The sequence below is a fragment of the Dipodomys merriami genome, unplaced genomic scaffold, assembly GCF_024711535.1.
Source record: "Dipodomys merriami isolate MVZ:Mamm:240054 unplaced genomic scaffold, mDipMer1.0.p SCAF_335, whole genome shotgun sequence".
Lineage (NCBI taxonomy): Eukaryota > Metazoa > Chordata > Mammalia > Rodentia > Heteromyidae > Dipodomys > Dipodomys merriami.
In genome coordinates, this window is record NW_027204882.1 from 1,028,158 (window position 1) to 1,050,902 (window position 22,745).

Below are 22,745 nucleotides of genomic sequence, written 5' to 3' on the forward strand. Positions count from 1 at the left end.
CCTTGAGCTGAAGAGCTGAGGGACAGTGCCCAGGCCCAGAGTTTAAAAAAAAAAAAGAAAGAAAGAAAAGAAAAGAAACAGATCAAAGAATGTACAAAAGATGACAAGCTTATAAGTGAGAAAGTCCAGATTTTACCCAGAATCTGCTTTGGGGCTGGCTCTCAGCTCCACAGCACTAGCCTAGAGTTCTGTCACAGGGATAGCTAGCTTATCAACCCAAGAGTATTATAGGTATTAGGATAATTCTCCTCAGAACTCCTACCAACCAATAGCTGAAACATCCTGCAGTCCAATAGTGTGTCACATCACATTTACATCCCTCTCTTTCTACCTACACTGTACCTATGTAAATAAGGTCTCACTTCTAAGGCACTGTGCACTTTCTTACCTAGGTGACCTCTCCACTCTCACTTGGGCCAAACTTTGGACCTGAGCTACATAAAAGCCTGCAGCACTGATTCTTAGTCTCACAGTAACCACACACCTGCCCTGGTGTCTCAGGCATTCTCCTTCTTATTCGGGATGTAAGCAGGAAAGCACTATAATCTTCTCATTTGTTTTCTGTAGGACATAATTATGAAGGGTTAAACCAGAGTTCAGAAAAAATTTCCCATTACTCACATGGTCACAATCAGGGCAATGTCTTTAGAACTTTAATTTTCCTTTACATGAGATTTTGGATTGTGATTAAATTGTGGGAGTGGTAATTACTCCTCTTTGAAGAGCCATTCCAGGTAAAGCTGTTTTAAGGAGAAACACAGTATAACTGCATACACACAAGCACAGACTCCTGTACTGCAGAGGTTACAAGACTGTAGTAGGCTAATAATCCTTACCATTCCCATTCTTATCTCTGAAACTTGTGAATGTCACTTTTATAGAAAAAGACTTTGTAGCTGGTCACCAGTGGCTCACACTTATAATTCTAGCTACCCAGGAGCTCAGATCTGAGGACTGCGAAACTCTTATCTCCAATTAACCACAAAGACAGAATCAGAGCAGTGGCTCAAGTGGTAGAGCATCAGCCATAGGCGAAAAAGCTAAAGGTCAGTGCTCCAGACCTGAGTTCAAGCCCCAGGATAAGAGTAAGTGAGAAAAAGAGTGTGTATGTGTGTTTGTGTGTGTGTGTGAGAGAGAGAGAGACAGAGACAGAGACAGACAGACAGACAGAGACAGAGATAGAGACAGTTTGCAGATATGATCAAGTTTTTGAGAGTAGATTGTCCCAACATAATCACAGAGCTCTTTACAGAACAATCTTAGGAATAGTCAGAGAGAAGGCAGAGGGAGGGAGTGTCAAGGAGTGTCACAGTGGCACAGCTGGAAAAAGACTCCATCAACCATTGTTAGATTGTTAAGATCGTATAGTTCATGAGTTTAGGAACATGAATGCCCATAGGGGGAAAAGGCATGGAAATGGACCTTCCCCCAAAGCCTGAATAACAAACATAACCTTCTGACACTGAGACTTATTTCAGTACAGTGAGAACTATGCACTTTTGCTAAGGTTGTGGTACTACGACAGAGTAACTTTGTGTTGTTTTAAATCACTGAAATTTATAGTAATTTAGTGTAATGGTGATGGGAAATTAATACACATAGCAATACATGGGGAGAGCTTACAAATCCCCAAGACTGTGGATGAATGAAAACCTCTTCAAGCATTCTAAGACTCTGTATGCACTGATGTACCATCTAGGTACAGCTGGTGCTTCTAAAAAATAAGTATACACAATATTCTGCAAATAAAATTTAACGCATTCTAATACCTTAATATATTTTAAAATAAGGAAGAATACTTGAGGATAAACTTGCACTGGATTTATAGATACTTCATCTTAAGCAACAGAGAAAATATGTAAACGCTTCTCTTTTGCAGTTGCTAGTTTGCAGTATCGAGTATACTATAAATATTTTATAATGCAGACATATTTCAGCATTTAAAGTTCAGGACAGCAAATCCCAAACCAAGCAAATGCAAAAAAAAAAAAGCTGGATTTATGTGATGCTTTATTGCTTGTATAAATTTCATGTTATGAGTGAGTAGATTACTGTTGCTAAGTCTATGCTTGCCATTCTTCCATGTTGAGATCACTTGAATCAGAGAGCCATCTACAAAATAAGCATTTTTAACCAAATAATGATTTACTAGATCCTATGAGGTCTAATAAAAAATTATTTTGTGGAGAAGATAAAGTCATGTGCCATTCTTACGAAAAATTTCTGGTTGTTATAGGCATAGTTAGAATAATAATTAGTACACAATTCAATTCAGCTCGCCATCATGGCGCCTGTTCTTTTTGGAGCATCAGCACTCTCCGGGAGGCTACAGGGTGGGGCCCTCCCGGAGGATGCCTGCATTGCAGGGCACCTCTTGGACCCAAGGGTTGTGTTCTTGCTGCATCTGACGTCGCCCCCGTGTGGCCAGACTCAGGTGTTTCACCTGAGACGCCAATCCCACCTACATCTCCAGAGCCAGCTGGGGGTGTGGGTCCTCCGCTCAAGAGTTATGCCTGGCGCCTGTGGCTCACACCTGTAATCTTAGCTACTCAGGAGGCTGAGCTCTGAAGATCACGGTTCAAAGCCAGCCCGGGCAGGAAAGTCCGTAACTCTTCTCTCCAATAAACCACTCAGAAAACCGGAAGTGGCGCTGTGGCTCAAGTGGTGGAGTGCTCGGCTTGAGCTGAAGGACAAGAGTTCCCCACCACAAGCATCCGAGATGGTTCTCCCAGTAATATGAGGGTGGCTTTTAATGGGCCTTTCAGATTGCATTCTCTGTCTTTTCTGGCCTCTGATCAATTAGGTGATGCAGCATGCTCTAGTGCAGATCAAGGACATTCCTTGGACTGGAATGAGAGTGCCAGACTAGCACCATCCACCAGTACCTGGCCTGTCAAACCACCAAGCGGCCACAGGTGAAAGGCAGGAAGCAGCCGTTCCTGCTTTCCTTCCCCTTTCCCCGTCGCCCTTCTAAGGTCGCTGTGATTATGGCCTATAGTAATTGAAAACAGGCAAGATTGGAAAAAAAAATGTGTGGTAATTTTAACTGAATGGAAAACAAGTGATCATTCACATTTCCCAGAATACTTTGGGTTGGACCTGCATTGGTGGTGAAGAAAGCATATTTCCATCGCTTCCTCAAAGTTTAAAAGAGTTCAATATTCAGTATTTGAAACATGGAATCACCGCCAAAGTTTGCCTGGGTAAACTGGCTATATAACGTATTCCTCTGCTGAAACACTCAATTAAAAAAAAACAATCAAGATGCCTTTTAATAATACGTGTGACTAAATGCACTTCACAAAAGTATAGTCATTTGATTAGCCTTCGCTATTATGACTGACAATTCTGTGTGCAGTGATGAGCCGATAGTTAAAAGTGGCACTTCCGTTCATGACATAGCAGCGTTACCCTTTCTATCCAAGTGTCGCTGAAACCAGCATCTTTTGCCATTTACAGCCGCGCACGGCATGCACAGGTGCAGGTCTGCGCTCTGCGTCGTCTGCTTCAGGATCTCACACGACGTTTTGTGTTGTTGCTGTGGTTTCTGTGCGGTCCTGGGCTGTGCACTCGGGGCCGGGCACCGTCCTGGCCTTCGTGCTCATCAGGTCTAGCGCTCGACCGCTTGAGCCACAGCTCCACTTGGGCTTTTTTTTGGGGGGGGGGAAGGGGAATGCAGAAGCGGCATGGGCTTTCCTGCCTGGGCTGGCTTCGAACTTCCATCCTCAGATCTCAGCCTCGAGCAGCAAGGACTACAGCAGCGGGCGACCCTCCCAAACCCGTCCCACCGACGACCGTCAGGCTTCCCACTCCCCCTCAGCCGGGTTCCACCACGGGCCCACCCGCTCCCCCACCTCCGGCGGAACTCCAGGCCGCTCGGGCTTCCGGAAGCCCGACCATCCGAGGAACACACGGGGCCGCCGCCGGCCGCAAACCGGAAACCGGAGAAATCTGAAATTCAAGGACGTCCCGGGTCCCGCCGGCGGCGACGTCGTCCCGCCCAGCGCCCACGCTGGCGCTCGGCCCAGGCGTTTAGAGCGAGGATGCAGCTCGGAGGGGACTTCTCTGCCTCAGGTCCCGCCAAGCCCGGCAGCTCTCCTTAGGTGTCCTTGGCGAATGCCGGAGCGAGTGGTTTCATTATCCAGCAAATCCGAAGCGAGCGTGGGACAGGCGGTGAATTGGCTTCCCCGAGGCCAGGCAGAACGAGTCGAACGCCGATCGAGGGAGCAGAACCGGGAGAACGGCGCGGAACTGTTAGCTCAGTAGGCCGGGCCTGGCTGTAGCTCCCCGGGCCTGGAGAGTCGGGCTCTGCGCCTGCGTCCACCTGGCAGCCGGCGCGGCGGCGGTCTGGGCTGCACCGCGCCGCCCAAGTGTCCGGCGATCCATGGGCCAGCAGCGAGGGCCACGATGACAGATTACGGCGAGGAGCAGCGCAACGAGCTGGAGGCCCTGGAGGCCATCTACCCCGACTCCTTCACAGGTGACGCTCGAGGCCGCGAGCCCGCAGCCGGGCCGGAGCCGCCGCGGCCCTCGGCCTCGGGGCCGGGGGGAGCGGGGAGATCGGGGCCCGCGAGGTCGCAGGACCGCCTCACCCGCCACTCGGGGTCAGTCAGTTACCACGAGCCCCGGGGCAGCTCCCCACCCCCGCCCCGCTTATCCTGTAGCCTTGAAAGTACGGATGGCGCGGGCGGGACCTCGGAGACCCCGAATCGGGCCTGGGTTCACTGGGATGCACGGAGAGAAAAGGAATCCTCCGAGAGAGATCGAGGCTTACGGGTCGGAGGTAGCTGTTTTTCTCTCGGCGGCGTGTGAACATTGGTGGAAGTCTGAGTCAGGATAGAGAAGTAGCCTAGCCCCTGGAGCCCGTCGGCTTGCTTTAAGAAGGGAAATCTCACGGCATTCTGCAGAATGTCGAGTGAATGATGCCCCCTCCACGTTTCTGTTCTGCTGTAGAACACAGGTGAGGGGATCAGACATCACCTAGGTTGCCATGGAGGCTCAGGAAAGGTAAGTAAGTAGCTGGCTCTGTCTGGTCTGCTGTCGAGGTAGTGCAGACTGGTATTAAGTTCTGGGGGTTTGGGTCCAGTTCTAAAGCTGAGATGAGGGAGGGCAGACTTCTTGGTAGGTTAGGCTAGGATAACGTATCGATAGGTCCATTCGCTCCATTTTAAAGAAAGAGAATTCTTCCATATTAAAGCCGTGCTTCACCGGATTCTGAGAACGCTGCAAGATCACTGGATCGCTGATTTCTCTCAGATATGAAAAGCAGTGCAAGGAAAGCTAGTATGAGTATGAAGCCTTTAGGTTTGCAGGACTGACATTCCTTTGCCTGTTCTTTTGACTGTTGCCCATGATTGTCAGAATTCAGAGTGTGACTCTTTAACTCATGAAGTTCAGCCCTCTCCCTTGGTTTAGTGTAGATTTTTTTTCCTTGACTTCACCTTTTTTGACCACTGCTTGAAATGGTAGAAAATTTTGTTCTGCTTTGCCAACAGGCAGATGTCTCTCAGCTACCCCTGTATAGCTCCAGTCCTGTTCATGTTCTCTCACCAGCAATACAGCTGTGCTGTGAGGATGTTAAGGGGATGAGTGAAGAGGGGTTTGAGAGTGTCATTATCTGGGTGAGTGTGTATGGAGTCTGGCTCCCTTCTCTCTCCTTGCTTATATGTCATGTCTAACTAAAATAGGATCCAAGAGTCAGTTTGTGGATATGCTCTTAATCACAATGTTTGGTTAGTTCCACTATTTGGGAAATATAATAGGTGAGAACACTGTAGATAGAAGTAACAAAACATTAGCTGTACTTACTGTTCGTTTCTTTGTACATAGGGTAGATGTGTTATTAAATAACTGTATATATGTGCGCTTACAAAGGTGACATGCATGTGTAGCCTTAAAACAACCTTGTGAGTATCTCAACTTACAGTAGGCCCTAATAGCTCTGGTACACGAAATTCTTGTCAGATGCAGAAAGTCCTGGAGGATTCTGAGCCAGGGAAATAAATTATGAATTTTCTGATTCTTTCAAATATTCTGCTATTATCAGTAGAGTTTATCTGTGATTCCTGTCAGCATCTATACAAGATTTACAATAAATAAGATCTTGATATATAGTTCTTAGGGACTTAGGTACTTGTACTTTGTACAGTAGAGGCAGAGAACCTTAAAGTGTTTTCAAGTTTGATGTTTTTGAAATTTTTAAAGTTTGTAAGATTTGCTATTTTACACCCTTCCATACATTTGAACTTCTGTGTCCAGTGAAAGAGAGCTTGCTATGTCATATCACCAAGGAGCACTTTTCATTTTGAATCTCATTAAATATTAGGTTTAGTAAATGCTTCATCTATTGATGAAGGAAGTAGATACCCTTTTAATGTGTTACTAAGAAGCATTTGTTAAGTACACATGACCTTATATGGTTATTGAGTGGACATAATTCCAGCCCATAGACCTAGCTTAATCTCAGAATTACTTATATTTACAAAGATCTTTTGGTCCAGTGTTGCATTTGCTGTGAATTATATCATATCATAATACAATTTCTTCTTTTTGCCTATTCTGTAGCTTGATTGCACATTGATCCAACCCTCCTAACAACTAGTCTTCCAAAATATAAATGGACTCTTCTGATACCACATTCTCCTTCAGTAGTGCTTCACATGACAAGGTCCTGCTAAGGTAGTAGAATTTGGTTATTTCCATTGCTATATCAAAATCTCTGGCTGTGGGGAGTTTTGTTGGAATAAACTAGTTGACAGTTCAATAAACTAGTTGACTTAAGTTCCCTTAATTTTGTTTACCTTACCAAGATGGGTACAATACACACTTGCTGTGTCAGTCTGCTAAGTAGCAGCCATGAGCACTTAATAGTTACAGTAGTATCTTAGAGATAGAGCAGAAATCATCTAGTAAAAACTATTTTTGTGAGACATACTTTTTGAAAGGTTAGATACTCCCTAACAACCAAAGGGACTTAGTAGGGGCTTTCTGATTCTTTGTGAAAACCTAAGGTCATTTGTGTATCCATATCCATTAGTCTGTTTTTGACAAAACCCTTAAATTCTGTCCATTTTATCATCATAAACACTACATCACCTAACTCGCCCCTCCTGTTTCAGTAGGTCCCTGTTCAGTAGGTCCCTATGCCCAACAGCCTTCTCCTTTCTGTAAAAGTAATTTCAACCACACACAATGGTGGAGGTCTGGCATTCATCATTTACCGATAGCTCATACTAATACCTTAGAATGGAATTGTTAAACATTTTTATTGTAAAGGTGATATACAGAGGGGTTTCAGTTACATAAGTCAGGTATGAAGTACATTTCTTTTGGAACAGTGTCATCTCTTCCCTCATTTTCTCAGTTTTTTCTCTCTTGACCCCCTCTTCCCCTCAAGTTGTATAGTTCATTTTCAACGTAGTGTCCAGTGAGTATCACTGCTGAATTAGTTCACCCTTTGTCCCACCATTTCTGTGCTTCCCCTGATCCTCTCCAAATAGAATGGAATTTCCTTCAGCATAACTCAGGAATCTGCCAGGCACAGTCACTCATTTCTGTAATCCTTGCTATGTGGGAGACAGATCAAAGTATCAAGCTTCAAAGCCATGGGGCAACAAGTTAGTGAAATCCCCTACAATCAACAAGCTGTGAGTGGTGATCTGTGTTTGTACTGCCAGATATACTGGGAGCATAGATGGGAGGAGGATTGTGGTCTGAGGCCAGCCACAGGCAAAAATAATAATAATAATAAAATAAAAACTCTACTTGGAACAATAACAAAGCATAAATGGGCTAAGGAAATGGCTCAAGTGGTAGAGCCTAGCAAGTGTGAGGCACTGAGTTCAAATGCTAGAACCATGACCAAAAACAAAAAAAAACTGAGGAATTAACTGAGCATAATGGCTGTAATCTCAACATCCTAGCACTTGAGAGGCAGAGCAAAAGGACACAGTTCAAAGCCAGTTTGGGCTACATAATGAGTTTCAGGCCAGACTGGTCCACCCATGAAACCTTGTCTTACTAAAACAAAACGGAACAAAACAAAAAACAATAAAACCCCCTCTGGACTCATAGGTTTTTTGCAAACCCTGATGGATCTCACCATCCCTATTTATTAGTTATTGTACAAGTTCAACATATTAACCCCTCTCCTACATTTTTTTTTAATTTAGCTGTGACAGAAAATCCCAAATAGCAATGGTTTTTACAGTGGCTAAAGTTTGCTTTTTCTTCATATCAAAGAATTGTGGCAGCTCCACCTCCAGACAGGAAAGAGACTTGTCCAGACTCAAAGTTGCGTGCTTACCCTCTTAGATAAGATGGCATCATCGTTCTCTTTCTAACATCAGAAAGTGCTGGAGAGGAGGGAAGAAGGTAAAAACCCGAAGTTTCTCAAGGAAATTTCCCAGAAACTGCCCAAGGTCACATCTGTTCCCATCTTGTTAGCTGTAACTTCATCATTTCATTAGAAATATTGTGTCATTCTTATTCTTTGGTAAATATGCTTAGAAAAAAATGTCATAATTGGACAGAGGGAGAGTGGATATTTGAAGACTTAGCAGTATTCCCCAGTAGCCTTTTTCTTTGTTCTACCTTATTCCCATTTTTTTCCTTTGTAGTGATACGGTGGTGTGGTATTTTTGCAAACCTTTTAATTTACCTATTTAATGGGAAACAGTGAACATGCTGTATAACTATCTAAGGAGTATAAAATACTCTGCCTGAAACTTACCATCTTAGTTGTTGACTCTTCTAATAATGTGCCTAAGAGTTCTTTGCCTTTATTAACTGCTAACTTTGATTTTTACCTTTGCTGCATGTGGACATGGGCACCCCTTGGTGATACCATCTCTGAAAGGCCTATCCATGCAGCTCTTTTGTTGTCAGGTTCCTACAGTGTTCTAAGCTAATTATCTCCATAATCTTTTGGTTTCCTCATTTACCAGATGTTTATCTGATGCCTTGCATTTAGGCAAAGCAACAGTTCTGAGTTGTTTTGGAGAACTGAAAGGTGATGATTTATATGAAGGGAAAGATTAGTATGTGCATAAGCAGGACTCTGAGACATTGTGAATAAATAGTTTGGTATTGCCAGAACATAAAACTCATGAGACCTGATAAGTCACATGGACCAGTTCATAGGGAGCCTTGTCAGGGATTTAGACATGGTTAGAACAATGCTTCTTTACGTACATGGCTACATACTATAGTGCACATTGCAGGCACTGCTCTATCAAGTGCAGATTCTGCTAGTTGAGTAGTTTCATACATAAAATAGACTTCAAGTTATGTGTGCTTTCCAGAGTCTTAACTCTTGCCCCTTTTTCACAGTGATGCTAACACACTTAGGCAGGTGTAAGCAGGTAATGATGTGATGAAAATGTGCTTGCTTGGAAAACTGTTAAAGCAGTAGTGAGCATGGGGGGGTGGGATAGCATGGGCTACCTCTTAAAAACTCTTCCTTTGATTTGTATAACTGTTTTCTCTTGAGTTTGTTACTCATTCCTATGCTTGTTTCTAATAAGCTTTAGTCAGTTTTTTACTTTGTTTTCCAAGTAATAGATTTTTTTTTTAACCAAGCTGGCATTCACTTTTATTTTTCCATTACCTTTTCTCCTTGATGTTCACATTTAGTCTAGTGACTTTAGCTCTCACATTGCTATAGATAATCCTAAATGAAAATAAAGCCTCATTCTCATTATTTCCAGTTCTCATCTGATGTCTACTCAGTGCCTCATAAGTACATGTCTGGTTTTCTTTTGTATTCCTCATTTGAGTTCTCCATGCCACATCCTCAGCCTGCAAACTCTCTGTGTCATCCTTGTGGTGACTTCCTCCTGGTCTCCTGCTGTTCTCACAGCTGACAACCTCGTTTAAAACCTCATTGGTTTGACCTCATTTGTAGCAGTAATTTCCTAGTTTAATCAACTTTCAGTTTTGCTTCCCTCCTTCCATTCTATACACTGTTGTTTGATTTTATAACTGTCTAGTGGTACAATTTTAACTATATTATTACTAAAATCTGTTATCATCCAGGACTTAAATTTCAACTGTATTTTCACCTCCTTCACTGACATATTTGTTCATCAAGCTAAAGCTATAATCAGTCCCTAAACGTCCCACTGGCTTTTCATCCATTGTGCTCTTACTGCCGTGGTACACTCACCTGTTCACCTTCTTCATTTTTACTGGCCAATATGCCACCCATGGTTTTTAGCATAATTCAAATGACATCCTGGAATTTCTCAACTGAATTTTTTTTAAATAAAGCACTTTATAGTTTAGTTCTACAGTTACTGGTTATAGAACCTTGAGTGATTTATGAAAAGGTCTGTGTCTTGAGTTCTAATATCTATGAACTTGGGGCTAATAATGTCATTGCTTTAAAGACCATGTATTCTTACATTTTAACAGTACTGAAATAGGAATTTATTGATTACAGGATTGACAGCCTTTTTTTCTTAGTGGCGTATAAGTAAAAATAGTGCATACTTGATGAGGTCTTAAATTTGGTGAAATATAGCAAGAAAACCATAGTTTTAATGTTAGATTTAAAGAGATTTTATGCAAATGCACAGCACAGGATAGGCACAAAATGATGCTCAGTCAGAGTTAGCTGTTATACTGAATATAGGTTATCCCTACATTGGGGACTTGATAGAGTCCTTGTTGCAAGGAGTAGCAAGTTGGAATGTCATCATTAAACTCTTATTTCCTTGATTGCAGTGTTTATATTTCATGGTATGTAAATAGTAAAATTGGTCATGAAGTAAAACACATATTATATGTTTTAAAACACATATTTATTTAGAAATAGGTAAGACCAGTCATTTTGAGAGAAAGCTTATGAGTTTTCAATAACTTTTCAGGATAGGCTGAATTGCCTAAGACCTAGTACAGGATGAGTACAATAAGTGTTTCGTCTGCCCTGATAACACCTTCTAATAACCCCAGATGTTCACCTTTGCTTCAAGTGCCTTAAACCTGGATTAAAATTAAATGAAGTTATCTGTCCCAGAAATATTGGTAATCTATATTATGGTGGCTTAACCAGGTTCCTGGATACTAAAGGCAAATAGTTTCCATGGTGACTTCTTTAAGTGATCTTTGCTCTTTCATATCAGAAAGAGTCCACAGAGCTCCTGTCAACCTTAACAGGTGCCAGTACTTCCCTAGTATAGAATAAAGCATATAGAGTTTTCTCTAAGGCTTAGCAACTGTCACTACTGATAAAAACTTCCCTTGTTTACTATTCACATGGTTTTGAATTCAGGTTTCCTTTGTTAACTGTTTTTCTCCTTTTCTCCCATTAGTCTTTGTTTCATTAAGCCAATATGTATTGAGTGTCTAAAGCCTGTGAGGCACTGATCTGGGAGCTCCCATAGAAAGCATTGTATAATATCCTTGAGATACATGACATCACACTGAAATAATTAATAAAGCTTTCATATGTATGTAAAAGTTGATTTATATGTCTTGTCTTACTTAATAAATTTAAGCTATTTACTGCTCATATATTTTTTTTTTTGGTCCAGTCGTGGGGCCTGAACTCTGGGCCTGGGCTCTGTCCCTCAGCTCTTCAGCTCAAGGCTAGCGCTCTACCACTTGAGCCACAGCGCCACTTCCGGCTTTTTTCTTTCTGCTTATGTGGTGCTGAGGAATCGAACCAAGGGCCTCGAGCATGCAAGGCAAGCGCTCTACCACTGAGCCACCTTCCCAGCCCCTACTGTTCATATTTATAGCTAATTTCTATCATAATTCCATGAAGATGATAAAAGTTCAATAAATATTTGTGAAAGATTAAATTTGGTTTCACTAAAGATCTAGTCAATACTAGAAAGATAGAAAAGTATAAAATCAGTGACAACATGAATATCAGTGGGTAGTATTGAAGAGGAACACCAAAGTTTTTGCTATTCTATTTGGAGTTTTTTCTTAGGAACTTAATTTTTCATGTATATGAAGAGCTTTAGAAATAAAACATAAACTACCTACTATTTTGATTGTATAGGTAAGACATCAAGAGGGTTTATTAACCTTTCCAGATTAAAGAAAACTCACCTTGATTAGGAAATTAATGTAGTCTTTATATTTCATTATTCTGCTCAGTTTATATTTATTAAAGTAAAAATACAGGTTAAGGACTAGTTTTTAGGACTGGGTAGTGATACACTTACAATAAGGAATAACATCTGCCTTAGGAAGTAGGCTCCTAACTTTTATGTATGTTTTCTTGCAGTATTATCAGAAAATCCACACAGCTTCACCATTACTGTTACATCTGAGGCTGGAGAAAATGATGAAAGTAAGTCTCATCCTAAATACTTTTTTCCCTTTAGCTTTTTAGAAATTCCATTCATTCTATAGTCATTGTGCTGGGCATTGTTTGTGTAAAGGTACTAAGGTACTGTTAAGATTAACATGACTGGGTGCTGGTGGCTTATGGCTGTAATCATAGACACTCAGGAGACTGAGATCTGAGGATCTCAGATCAAAGCCAGCCTGGGCAGGAAAGTCTATGAAACTCTGATCGCCAATAAAAAAAAAAAAAAAAACCCACCAGAAAACCCAATAACAAGTGAATTTAGCCACCTGGCAAGCCCATGCCACTGCAGAGCTAGTCCAGAAAACATTCTCCATATCCACTTATTTCACACCACCCTCCTTTCCTAGAGGAGCCAGAGGGCATTACTGATGTTTGTATTTTAAGGAAGAGGAGAGGTAAAGAAAAGCAGTAGCCTTGAGCTGAAGAGCTCAAGAGTTCAAGCCCCAGGACTGAACAACAACAACAAAAAAAAAGATTTAATGTGAATGTTGAGTGTTTGTAGTCTGATTTATTGTATGAATATGACTTTAAAAAACATGTAGTCTAGCAAAATTCACTTGATTTTTTTAAGTGAGACAGTTGATAGAAAGAAGGTAAATTTTTGTCTGAAACAAGGTTTTACATGTGAACATTCAGTGGTTTTGTGGTATTTCATTGTGTTGACCATGATTACTTTTTACTATTTTTCCATGGCTATGTTTTACTATTAATGTGTAGAATGCTTGTTGGATATATTTGTTCTTCTTTTTTTTTTTTTAAAGAAACTTTAACACAAATAAGCAAATTAGCTTAAACTTTTGGTGGATAATTGAGGAAATAGTGTATAAAGTTTATTTCTACTTTTGGTGTATGTCAGTTACAGTAGTAATTTAATAAAAATGATATATGAATTGCAGTTAATGCCTAATATTCTTTTCCATAGTAATTGGTAAATCAATATCCTGTCATAAAGATTAAGGGGATAGTTTTAATAATATATAATAGCTCTCAATTTGTCTTACACAATTGAAAATAAAGTTAGCATTGAGATATTTTGATGTATGAAAAAGTTATCAAATAGTTATTTATTAATAGGTCAATGACAAATATTCTCATAGATAGGTATTGTATTAAAGCACAGCACAAAGTAACTAGTAGAGTATTATTATATAACTATTAGAGTTAAAGTGCAAAATAACTACTGTAGTTATTTCACTGTTTGAATTTTTTCTTTATAAAGAAGTTCTTGAGGCCGGGCGCTGGTGGCTCACGCCTGTAATCCTAGCTACTCAGGAGGCTGAGACCTGAGGATCGTGGTTCAAAGCCAGCCCGGGCAGGAGAGACCGTGAGACTCCTATCTCTAATAAAACCACCAGAAAACCGGAAGTGGCACTGTAGCTCAAGTGGTAGAGCGCTCGCCTTGAGCTGAAGAGCTGAGGGACAGCGCCCAGGCCCAGAGTTCAAGCCCCACGGCCGACCAAAAAAAAAAAGAAGTTCTTGACATTACTTGTGTTGCTTATAATACCATCTATATGCTGTAATGCTGTGGCAATGCTCATTGGTAAATACCCCAAAATAACAACACTTACCTTTTTAAGATTATACCGAAATTAAATGCAAAATTCAAAAATTGCTTAAGATTGTTCCCATATTCTGAATACTAGCTTTGTTAGAATCTAATAATCATCCAGTTGTAATGGTTTTACATAAGTCATGTTCTAATTTGAAAAATATATTCTAAATGTGTTTGAAAGAATCTATAGTTGTAATATGTTTTTCCCCCAAACTCCATTTTAATAAACGAACTAGTTCAAAAGCAGCAAAGAGAATAGATTTGTAATTTCTAGAAACAGCATTATAGATGATCATCAAAAAAAAAAAACTATTCTAACAACAACAAAAAAACAACTAGTCTTACTATGATGTGAGTTACAAGATAATAAACTCTAGGAAAGTGATCAATGTGAGTAATGATGTTAGTAGAAAAGATTTAGCACTACTGCTAGTTGGAATAGAGAACTCATTGAACTGGGCTACAAAGACGCTAGATAGCAATGTGCCCAATAATATTTCACTCCCAAACAGATGTTGGATCTGTACATTAGCACAAGTCAAAAGAGTGAGAATGTGTGGATGAATCACGTTTTTCATAGATACTTTTTCAAACTAGTCAAAACTTTGTCATCTAGCCAGCAGATATTGCAGCTTGGAATGGCTTCTGGTAGAAGCCACAGTTGTATTTTTTGCTTTTACTTTATGTTGAGCAGAATTTTTAAAAATATGAACTTTTGGCCATTTTCTTCCTCCGAAATACAAAATCATAAAATGATACTGGGTAGATGTACTTCCTATATAAGAAATGAATTTTGGTATTTACTTACCTCTTACTGGTATGTGTTATTAGTACTAATGATTTGCTAGTCTTAGTTTTGGGGGGCCGTTGGTAGGAAAATCTGTTATACTACTTTGGCAAATTGTAAGCTAATTACTGATTAAACAAAAATACTGATCTCTAGTCTTAATGTATTTACATCAAATTGTTGTCTTGTGTCTTAGCTGTTCAGACTACACTAAAGTTTACATATAGTGAAAAATACCCAGATGAAGCTCCCCTTTATGAAATATTCTCCCAGGAAAATTTAGAAGATAATGATGTCTCAGACATTTTAAAATTATTATCAGTGCAAGTAAGTAAATAAGAATTTTTTGTATTGATGTTATATTTTTGACTTTAAATATTATATGTTAACTTAAACATTAGATAATGTTATTAAATAGTTGTAATAAGTACAGACCAAGCAGAATGGATGGTGTAGTATTACCAAGTGTCTTTGTTTTAGTTTCCCACTGTTCCTTTAAATTTTGAGTAATAGAAGTTGTCCCAATTCCTATTTGAAACTCAGCATTATGACTTATTTCCTTAGTCTTTATGATATAGTAGCCCCAAAGGTACTTTAAATCATAAGCATAGTTCTAATTTGGTTCTTAGAATATCTAGTCCTACATGTAGCTAGAAGTTTCAGCATTAAAAAAAAACAAAACTCCCTCCCCTCTGACCTTTCCAGACAAGTTGCCTGTAGTGGGCTGCAATTGTTTTTTGTTTTTCCTTTTCTTTACCTCTCTTCTTCCTTAAAGCACAAATATCAGTAATGCTCTCTGGCCCCTCTAAGAGGGGAGGGTTGTGTGAAATAACAAGTGGATATGGAGAAGTGGTTTTTGGACTAGTTCTGCAGTGGGATGGGCTTGCCAGGTGGCTAAAGTCACTTGTTATTGGGTAGTGAGCTTTTCATTTCTTCAGAGTGAAGAATAGGGAGGTCCTTCATTCACCATCTTAAAAATCAGGAGTCCTAACTTGTTGTTTGTTTTAAAAATTGTCAGAAGCCAGGTCTTGGGGCTCATGCCTATAATCCTAGCTAAGATCTGAGAATCAAGGTTTGAAGCCAGCCAGGGAAGGAAAACCTTACCTACTAAAAAGACAGAAGTAGAGCTCTGGTTCAAGTTGTAGACTGCTAGCCTTGAGCACAAAAGCTCAGGGACAGCTCCCTGGTCCTGAGTTGAAGCCCTACAGCTAGTCAAAGAAAAAGGGATTGTCAGAAAACATCTCCATCGGGGCTGGGAAGGTGGCTCAGTAGTAGAGCACTTGCCTTGCATGCATGAGGCCCTGGGTTCGATTCCTCAGCACCACATAAGAAAAAAGCCGGAAGTGGCGTGGTTGCTCAAGTGGTAGAGCGCTAGCCTTGAGCTGAAGAGCTGAGGGACAGCGCCCAGGCCCAGAGTTCAGGCCCCACGACAGAACCCAAAAAAAAAACTATTCTAAGGACCAATAGTCCTTTAAGTGTTACTTTAAAAGAAAAATATTTGGAGTTTTTAGGGAAGAAAGCAAGCAAGAAAGTATGAGAAGATTTTGCTGCTTCTAGGCCCTGCTCAGCCTATTACCTGAGTGAAATTACAATTACTCATTATATATTTCATTTTAATAATGAAATATAGTAAATATAGTAATCTACAATGTGAATGTGTGGTATAACTAACTGAATTAATAGTTGTGTTATAAAAACATGAGATTTAGTGGTTGTGCAAAAATTGTTGGCTAGTTGTAATTTTTCTGAGAAGTGTGTTTCTCATCACCTGTTTTTGTTACATAGGCTGAAGAAAATCTTGGTATGGTGATGATCTTTACTCTAGTTACAGCTGTGCAAGAAAAATTAAATGAAATAGTAGATCAGATAAAGACTAGAAGAGAGGAAGAAAAGAAAAAAAAGGAAAAGGAAGCAGAAGAAGCAGAAAAGGTATATTTTAAGAGCCTGTTTCCTCTCACTAGTCATTAAATCTGTTTAGTTGGGAGCCAGTTTTTTTTTTGTTTTGTTTGGGGGGGGTGTTTTTTTGGAAATTGCAGTGGTTTTTTTTTTTTTATCACAAAATAAGGTGTATTTTAATACAACTTTATTGAGTAAAATATTTTTTGGTAGCATGCATAAGTAACACATAGTAATTGTGTAGTAAACCTTACATAAGACCAAGAAATTATTTTACCTGTTGCATAGTTCGGGAATTATAAATCATTACTAAAAATGAAGACTGAAGGGAACCTCAAATTCTGAAATGAAGTGTAAAAGTCATGATTTAATGTTACAACTTGATGTATATTCATAATGTTTTAGTACTGATATCAACTTTGCCAGTAAATAGCTATGGTAAATACAGAAGTTTATTGCATGTGATATATATATATATATATATATATATATATATATATAAATTAATTTATTCATTTTTTTGTAGTAAGAATCAGAAGTCTAGTTTCTCAGTTGAACCAAAAACAAAGAGAGTGGCAAATACAGGAAGAAATCAGATTAAATATTCCAAAATTTCAATGTGTTTTGGCTGATACTCTTTCCTGTTTCACATGTAATCAGTATGTGTATTTGTCTGGAATATTTAACTAGGCTTTACTTGTTATACTGATGTTTCATTAATCTGGCAACTTAAATCTCTATTTAATTTTTAAAGAAATTATTCCATGGCACTCCTGTTACAATTGAGAATTTCTTAAGTTGGAAGGCCAAGTTTGATGCAGAACTCTTGGAAATTAAAAAGAAACGGATGAAAGAGGAAGAACAAGCAGGAAAAAATAAATTAAGTGGTAAGTAGTATGATAGCTCTCTGCCCCATCATCATTCCTGCTATCCCCAAAACCCCTTGGATCCTTTCTTGTATAGCATAAAAAGGCCATTTAAGTATTACAATTGATAGATCTTAGGATACAGGGTCATTTAAGACCATAAGCCTTAGAAGTGATATAGTCAGACTTGTTGTTTTCTAGGACTCTTAATGCAGACTAGGGTGTACTTGTTTCACTTTGATATACATTTCATAAGCCCCATAGCTACTACAGCTCACATACATGATTAAATTCACAAGACAACAGATTTTAAGGAGGTTGTATTTTTTATTACATTTTTAAATGGTTATAGAGAAGATAATGGATCTAAATTGAGGCATTTGAATTAAACATACCTATTTCTTTTAGGAAAGCAGCTGTTTGAAACTGATCATAATCTTGATACATCTGACATCCAGTTCTTAGAGGATGGTAAGATTCTGAAAATCAAAGTAATAATTTTACTTAATGTAATGTTTTCCTCTCAGAGTTGTTTAAAACACATACATATACATTTTGAAGCCTACAGTTTAATAGTTTATTGATTTACATATTTGAACTGAGTGTGTGTGTGTGTGTGTGTGTGTGTGTGTGTGTGTGTGTGTGTGTGTGTGTGTGTGTGTGTGTGTGTGTGTGTGTGTGTGTGTGTGTGTGTGTGTGTGTGTGTGTGTGTGTGTGTGTGTGTGTGTGTGTGTGTCCGGTTGTGGGGCCTGAACTCTGGGCCTGGGCTCTGTCCCTCAGCCCTTCAGCTCAAGGCTAGTGCTCTACCACTTGAGCCACAGCGCCACTTCCGGCTTTTTTCTTTTTGCTTATGTGGTGCTGAGGAATCGAACCCAGGGCCTCAGGCATGCAAGGCAAGCACTCTACCACTGAGCCACCTTCCCAGCCCTGAATGTTTTCATTCTATAGCAATGTAGTTTTTAAGTTTTCTCATGACTTGAGCAATCTTCAGGTAGCAGTAGGTAGACAATTATAGTACAATAGTCTGATAACTAGTAAACTGGTACATCAAATTTGTAGTATCACAAATGTATGAGAATGGTATCTTGTGATTTTTCAGAGTTTGGGTAGCTCTCATATATGGAACTCTATAGTTTTCTCCGTAACCAAAATCTCACCTTTCCTTGTCTTTGAAGCATCTTCTACTAATTGTGCTTAAGCTCTGCTCCTCGCACTCTCACTTGTTTTTTGTTTTTTTGTTTTTTACTTGAGTCATGCCTCTTGTTTCAGCTTTTTGCTGGTTATAGTTTTCCATACACCTTACCTCTTGACATCTATCATCTATCTGTCTACACACTAATATTCATCTACACACTAATACTTACTACATTGTCCTGTCCACTTAGAATATAGCAAAGAACAGTATAAATCAGTTCTCTAACCATACACACTTTATGATCTATATATGTTGGGGGGACTTTTGTTTGGTTTGACTCAGGAGTTTTTATTTAGTTTTATTTTGACTCAGGGCTTCAGACTTATTCTACCGCTTGAACAATACCTCTAGCCCTGCTTTCGTTGGTTATTTTAGAGATGGAATCTAGTGAACCTTTCTGCCTGGTTTGGCTTTCAACAGTGATCCTCTCAGTATCAGCCTTCTTGTTAGCCAGTATTACAGATAAGAACCATTGGCACCCAGTATATACATGTTTTGTTTTGTTTTTTAAACTGGATTCCATACTTAGCCACAAGTCCAATAGCATCTTAACATTCTGTGTTTTTTTTTTAACCTTCTGTTATGTTCATCTTGCTAGTTTGGAATCTTCTAGCTTTTAGCCTTACCACCTTGTTCTAGATTATCTGCTGAAGAAGGTTAGGAATCAGTGTTGATAAATCTTCCTAACCTTAAACTAGGCTCTTATTGGCACCACCTCTATTATTTTTTTCTTTAGGTGGTGTAAGGTCTTGAGCCTGCTAGGCTAGTAGTGATCTACCACTGAGTTATTACTCCAGCCTTCAATATTTTTTGTTAAGTGTTTATTTCATTCTCTGTAACAGCTATGCCAAACTTTTTATATTCTCAAAAAATAAAAAATGTAGTTAAGATATCTTACATTTTCTGCAGAGTCCTCATTCCAAAAACATCATATCATTCTGTCTTTGGCTTTCGAAGTTTTAGTGTCTTCATTCATTCTTATCTCCTTTCTCTTTTTAAAGGTTGATCAGGCATCTTTTCATATCTAGTAAATTGCACTGACATATCTTTTTTAGCAATTTCTTTTGTTTCAAAGGTTTTATTATTTCACCTGGACTGTAGTGTAACCACTTGAACAATTTCTCTGTATCTCTACATCCTTATTTCCTCACCTATAGCTGCTGCTTCTGAGGTGATAAAAGCCATATTTTATCATAAAAACTCTATAAAATCCTTTAAGCAATATTAGTCACAGTTGTAGTTTGATTTTTTTGTAGTTCACTAATTTCTTCTTTTTTTTTTTGGTCGATCAGGAGGCCTGAGCTTGGGGCCTGGGCGCTGTCCCTCAGCTCTTCAGCTCAAGGCTAGTGCTCTAACACTTGAGCCACAGCACCACTTCTGGCTTTTTCTGCTTATGTGGTGCTAAGGAATTGAACCCAGGGCTTCAGGCATGCAAGGCAAGCACTCTACCACTGAGCCACCTTCCCAGCTCTGTAGTTCACTAATACCTTGAAATATAATATTTAATCTGGTCTGATGCTATTTATTCATCTGATTTTGAGCCTTTAGTTTTTGTAGATGTTCTTTGAAATCCATCATTGATACAGGAATTCACTTTTCACAATTAGGGTTACCCACACTTGACTTCTTCCCAAATAAAAGGATCTACCCCAGCCGGAGCATTCTATAAAAACTGATCTGTTCAGGGCAGAGTTCTGTTCTAGTAATAAAAAGGATTTCAAGTTGCTGCAATTGTATTGTTATATTGGCTTTTCAAAATAGGTGTGTAGGGTGGTATCTAGAACTTTTCTAGATAAATACAACGTGTGATCGTCCAGAAATGTTTCAGTAACCCCTACATTTACAACAGTGATACTACAACAAGCAGTGATACTACCAACTGCTGTTTGTTATTGGCCTAGAAGATCTGTTCCCTTTTTATTGCAAACGAAAACCACCCATCTTCATTTTTATTAGTGGGCATGTAACTATACCATGTAACCTTAAATCGGCAAAAGGGATTTTCTTGTGTAAGTCCCATTGATGTAGTATTGTTGTTGAAACATCCCTTTCCTGTTCCCCAAAAATCCTGCAGGTGGTTCTTTTTTGCCAAAATAACCTCTCATTTTTCACTGGAGTTGGATCAGAAAGAGTACTCTCAGTATTTATCAGTTGGTTGGACTGAATAGGAGCTTATGTAGGCTGAATGGAAAGATGACCTAATGTAGTTTGTTACTGTTGCTGCTACTATGTACTGAATCCTCCAAATCTCAGGCCAGTTCCCAAACCACTACCTAACCCAGTGCTAGTTCCTGTTTGTGTGCCCAAACTAGTACCAAATCTAAAACTTTTGATTTGAGTCACCCCTGAAGAATCTAGTAGTGCCAGTGTATGTTAGGCAGAAGAATCTAAATGCAGAGCCTGCAGTTGTACATGTCATCAGATGTCCAGCTGGCGGCAGCAGTGCCCCAGATACTTGAGGGAGCCCCAGAATTAAAGGCCATGTTTTGAGAGCAGTGGGAACAGGGGACTACAGTCCTGTTCCCATGATGTGTCCCTCCAGCACTTCAATGACTGAACAGTTCTAGGCAATATTTTCAATGTTATCACTTGTCAATAGGTTAGAGTCTGAGAGAGACAGACGATAACAATTTGTGAGTGCTTAAAGAGTACTATAGCATCCTACTTTCATCTGTTTCAGTCCAAACTGAAGTATGATGTTTTTAATGCAGAGCCTGCTTACTGCTTCTGACAGGAGTTAGACATTTGGAGTATTTGAAATCTGTTGGATATAAAGAGAACTGGGTGAGAGTAAAGGTTCAATTAAATCTGTCCTCTAAACCCCTGACACATGTCTCAGTGATAACCACCTTTTTATAAGTAATGATAACAAAGTCATATTGGAATATGCCACATTATAAATCATGGCATTCTAATAAGTTTTTAAATAGAATGTCCAAATTTTCAAACTATGAACTGAAAGAACTGCTCTTAAAATGTCAGAGTCTCTGCTGATCAATATATTTGTGGTTTGAACTGTTGGGTTTAGAATGTATCACTCATCCTTTACAAAAGAAGTTTCTCTTTGCTAGTACCAATGAGTTATATCTTTATGAAATACATCTTCATGAGATATGAGTTACGTGTTTCAGAGCTTATGACTGAAGGTAATGTTTTCTCACTCTTTGCAGCTGGAAACAATGTGGAGGTAGATGAGTCATTGTTCCAGGAAATGGATGACTTGGAGCTGGAAGAAGAGGAGGAGGATGACGATCCCGACTATAATCCTGCTGACCCAGGGAGTGACTCAGACTAACGGACTGCCCCCATCGCTAGAGAGGCTTCACAGCCACAGCATCTGTGGCTATGCTGAGAGGGCTTTGATTTTCCTTTCTTTTTTTTTCTAAGAAAAAAATCATTTTCAGGAGAATATTCTTCTGATAGCTTACATCATTGAACTTAATAAACTGACCTTAAAATTTCAAATATAAAATGTCTACTTCTTATTGGTGATCAAAAAGTCACCTATCTAAAAATCATTTAGTGTTGAGAAGAGCTGGCCTGTAAACACCAAGACTTGAAGGTAAGGTTTGTAGATGAGGAATTGGAATAAGTTAGAATTTCTATGCTGAAACCAATGATTACTTCGGGGTGCAAAGTGTTGTCATTCATACCATGTTACATATTGTCTGCAACACAAACACACATCTCCATCTGTGAATATGTATATTAACATGGGTGTTTGACTTGGGCACCAGGTGGGAGAGCCAGGCTTCATGCAGATTACCTAGTGAATGTATTTTTGGAGGACTGAATCTTGGCCCCAGTTGAAAATCACTTGTGCAGTGCACATAGCTGACTTCATTTTTAAAAAAAAAAAAAAAAAGAAAGAAAGAAAACACGTGTTGCATACCCATAAACAGAACAATATCAATTCCATGTTTATTTGGGAATCAGACCTTGGGATTAAAAGCATTTTCATGAAAAGATAAATCTATTGTGAGACTTCATGCTTTTTGAGGGAATCTTGTGGTTAACCTTGATCAAGAATGGAGGCTTTGCTTTTCCTAGAAAGACAGTTTAATCTGATGAGTAGATCCATAAAAGCTGTTACAGTTAAAAAGAATGATGAACAATGTGGGACT

At 39.4% G+C, this 22,745-nt stretch overlaps 1 protein-coding gene and 1 pseudogene across 1 annotated transcript; one reads left to right on the forward strand and one right to left on the reverse strand.

Moving 5' to 3' along the window:
- The first annotated feature begins 4,232 nt into the window (after positions 1 to 4,232).
- On the forward strand, positions 4,233 to 22,086 carry Rwdd1 (RWD domain containing 1). Its single transcript, XM_069986962.1, has 7 exons — positions 4,233 to 4,480; positions 12,239 to 12,304; positions 14,861 to 14,991; positions 16,450 to 16,593; positions 17,315 to 17,447; positions 17,835 to 17,897; positions 21,792 to 22,086. The coding sequence occupies exons 1-7, from the start codon at positions 4,408 to 4,410 to the stop codon at positions 21,914 to 21,916; spliced, it is 735 nt and encodes a 244-aa protein (XP_069843063.1). The 5' UTR covers positions 4,233 to 4,407; the 3' UTR covers positions 21,917 to 22,086.
- LOC138803153 (nucleoporin p54 pseudogene) lies at positions 20,023 to 21,104 on the reverse strand (annotated as a pseudogene).
- Positions 22,087 to 22,745: the final 659 nt, after the last annotated feature.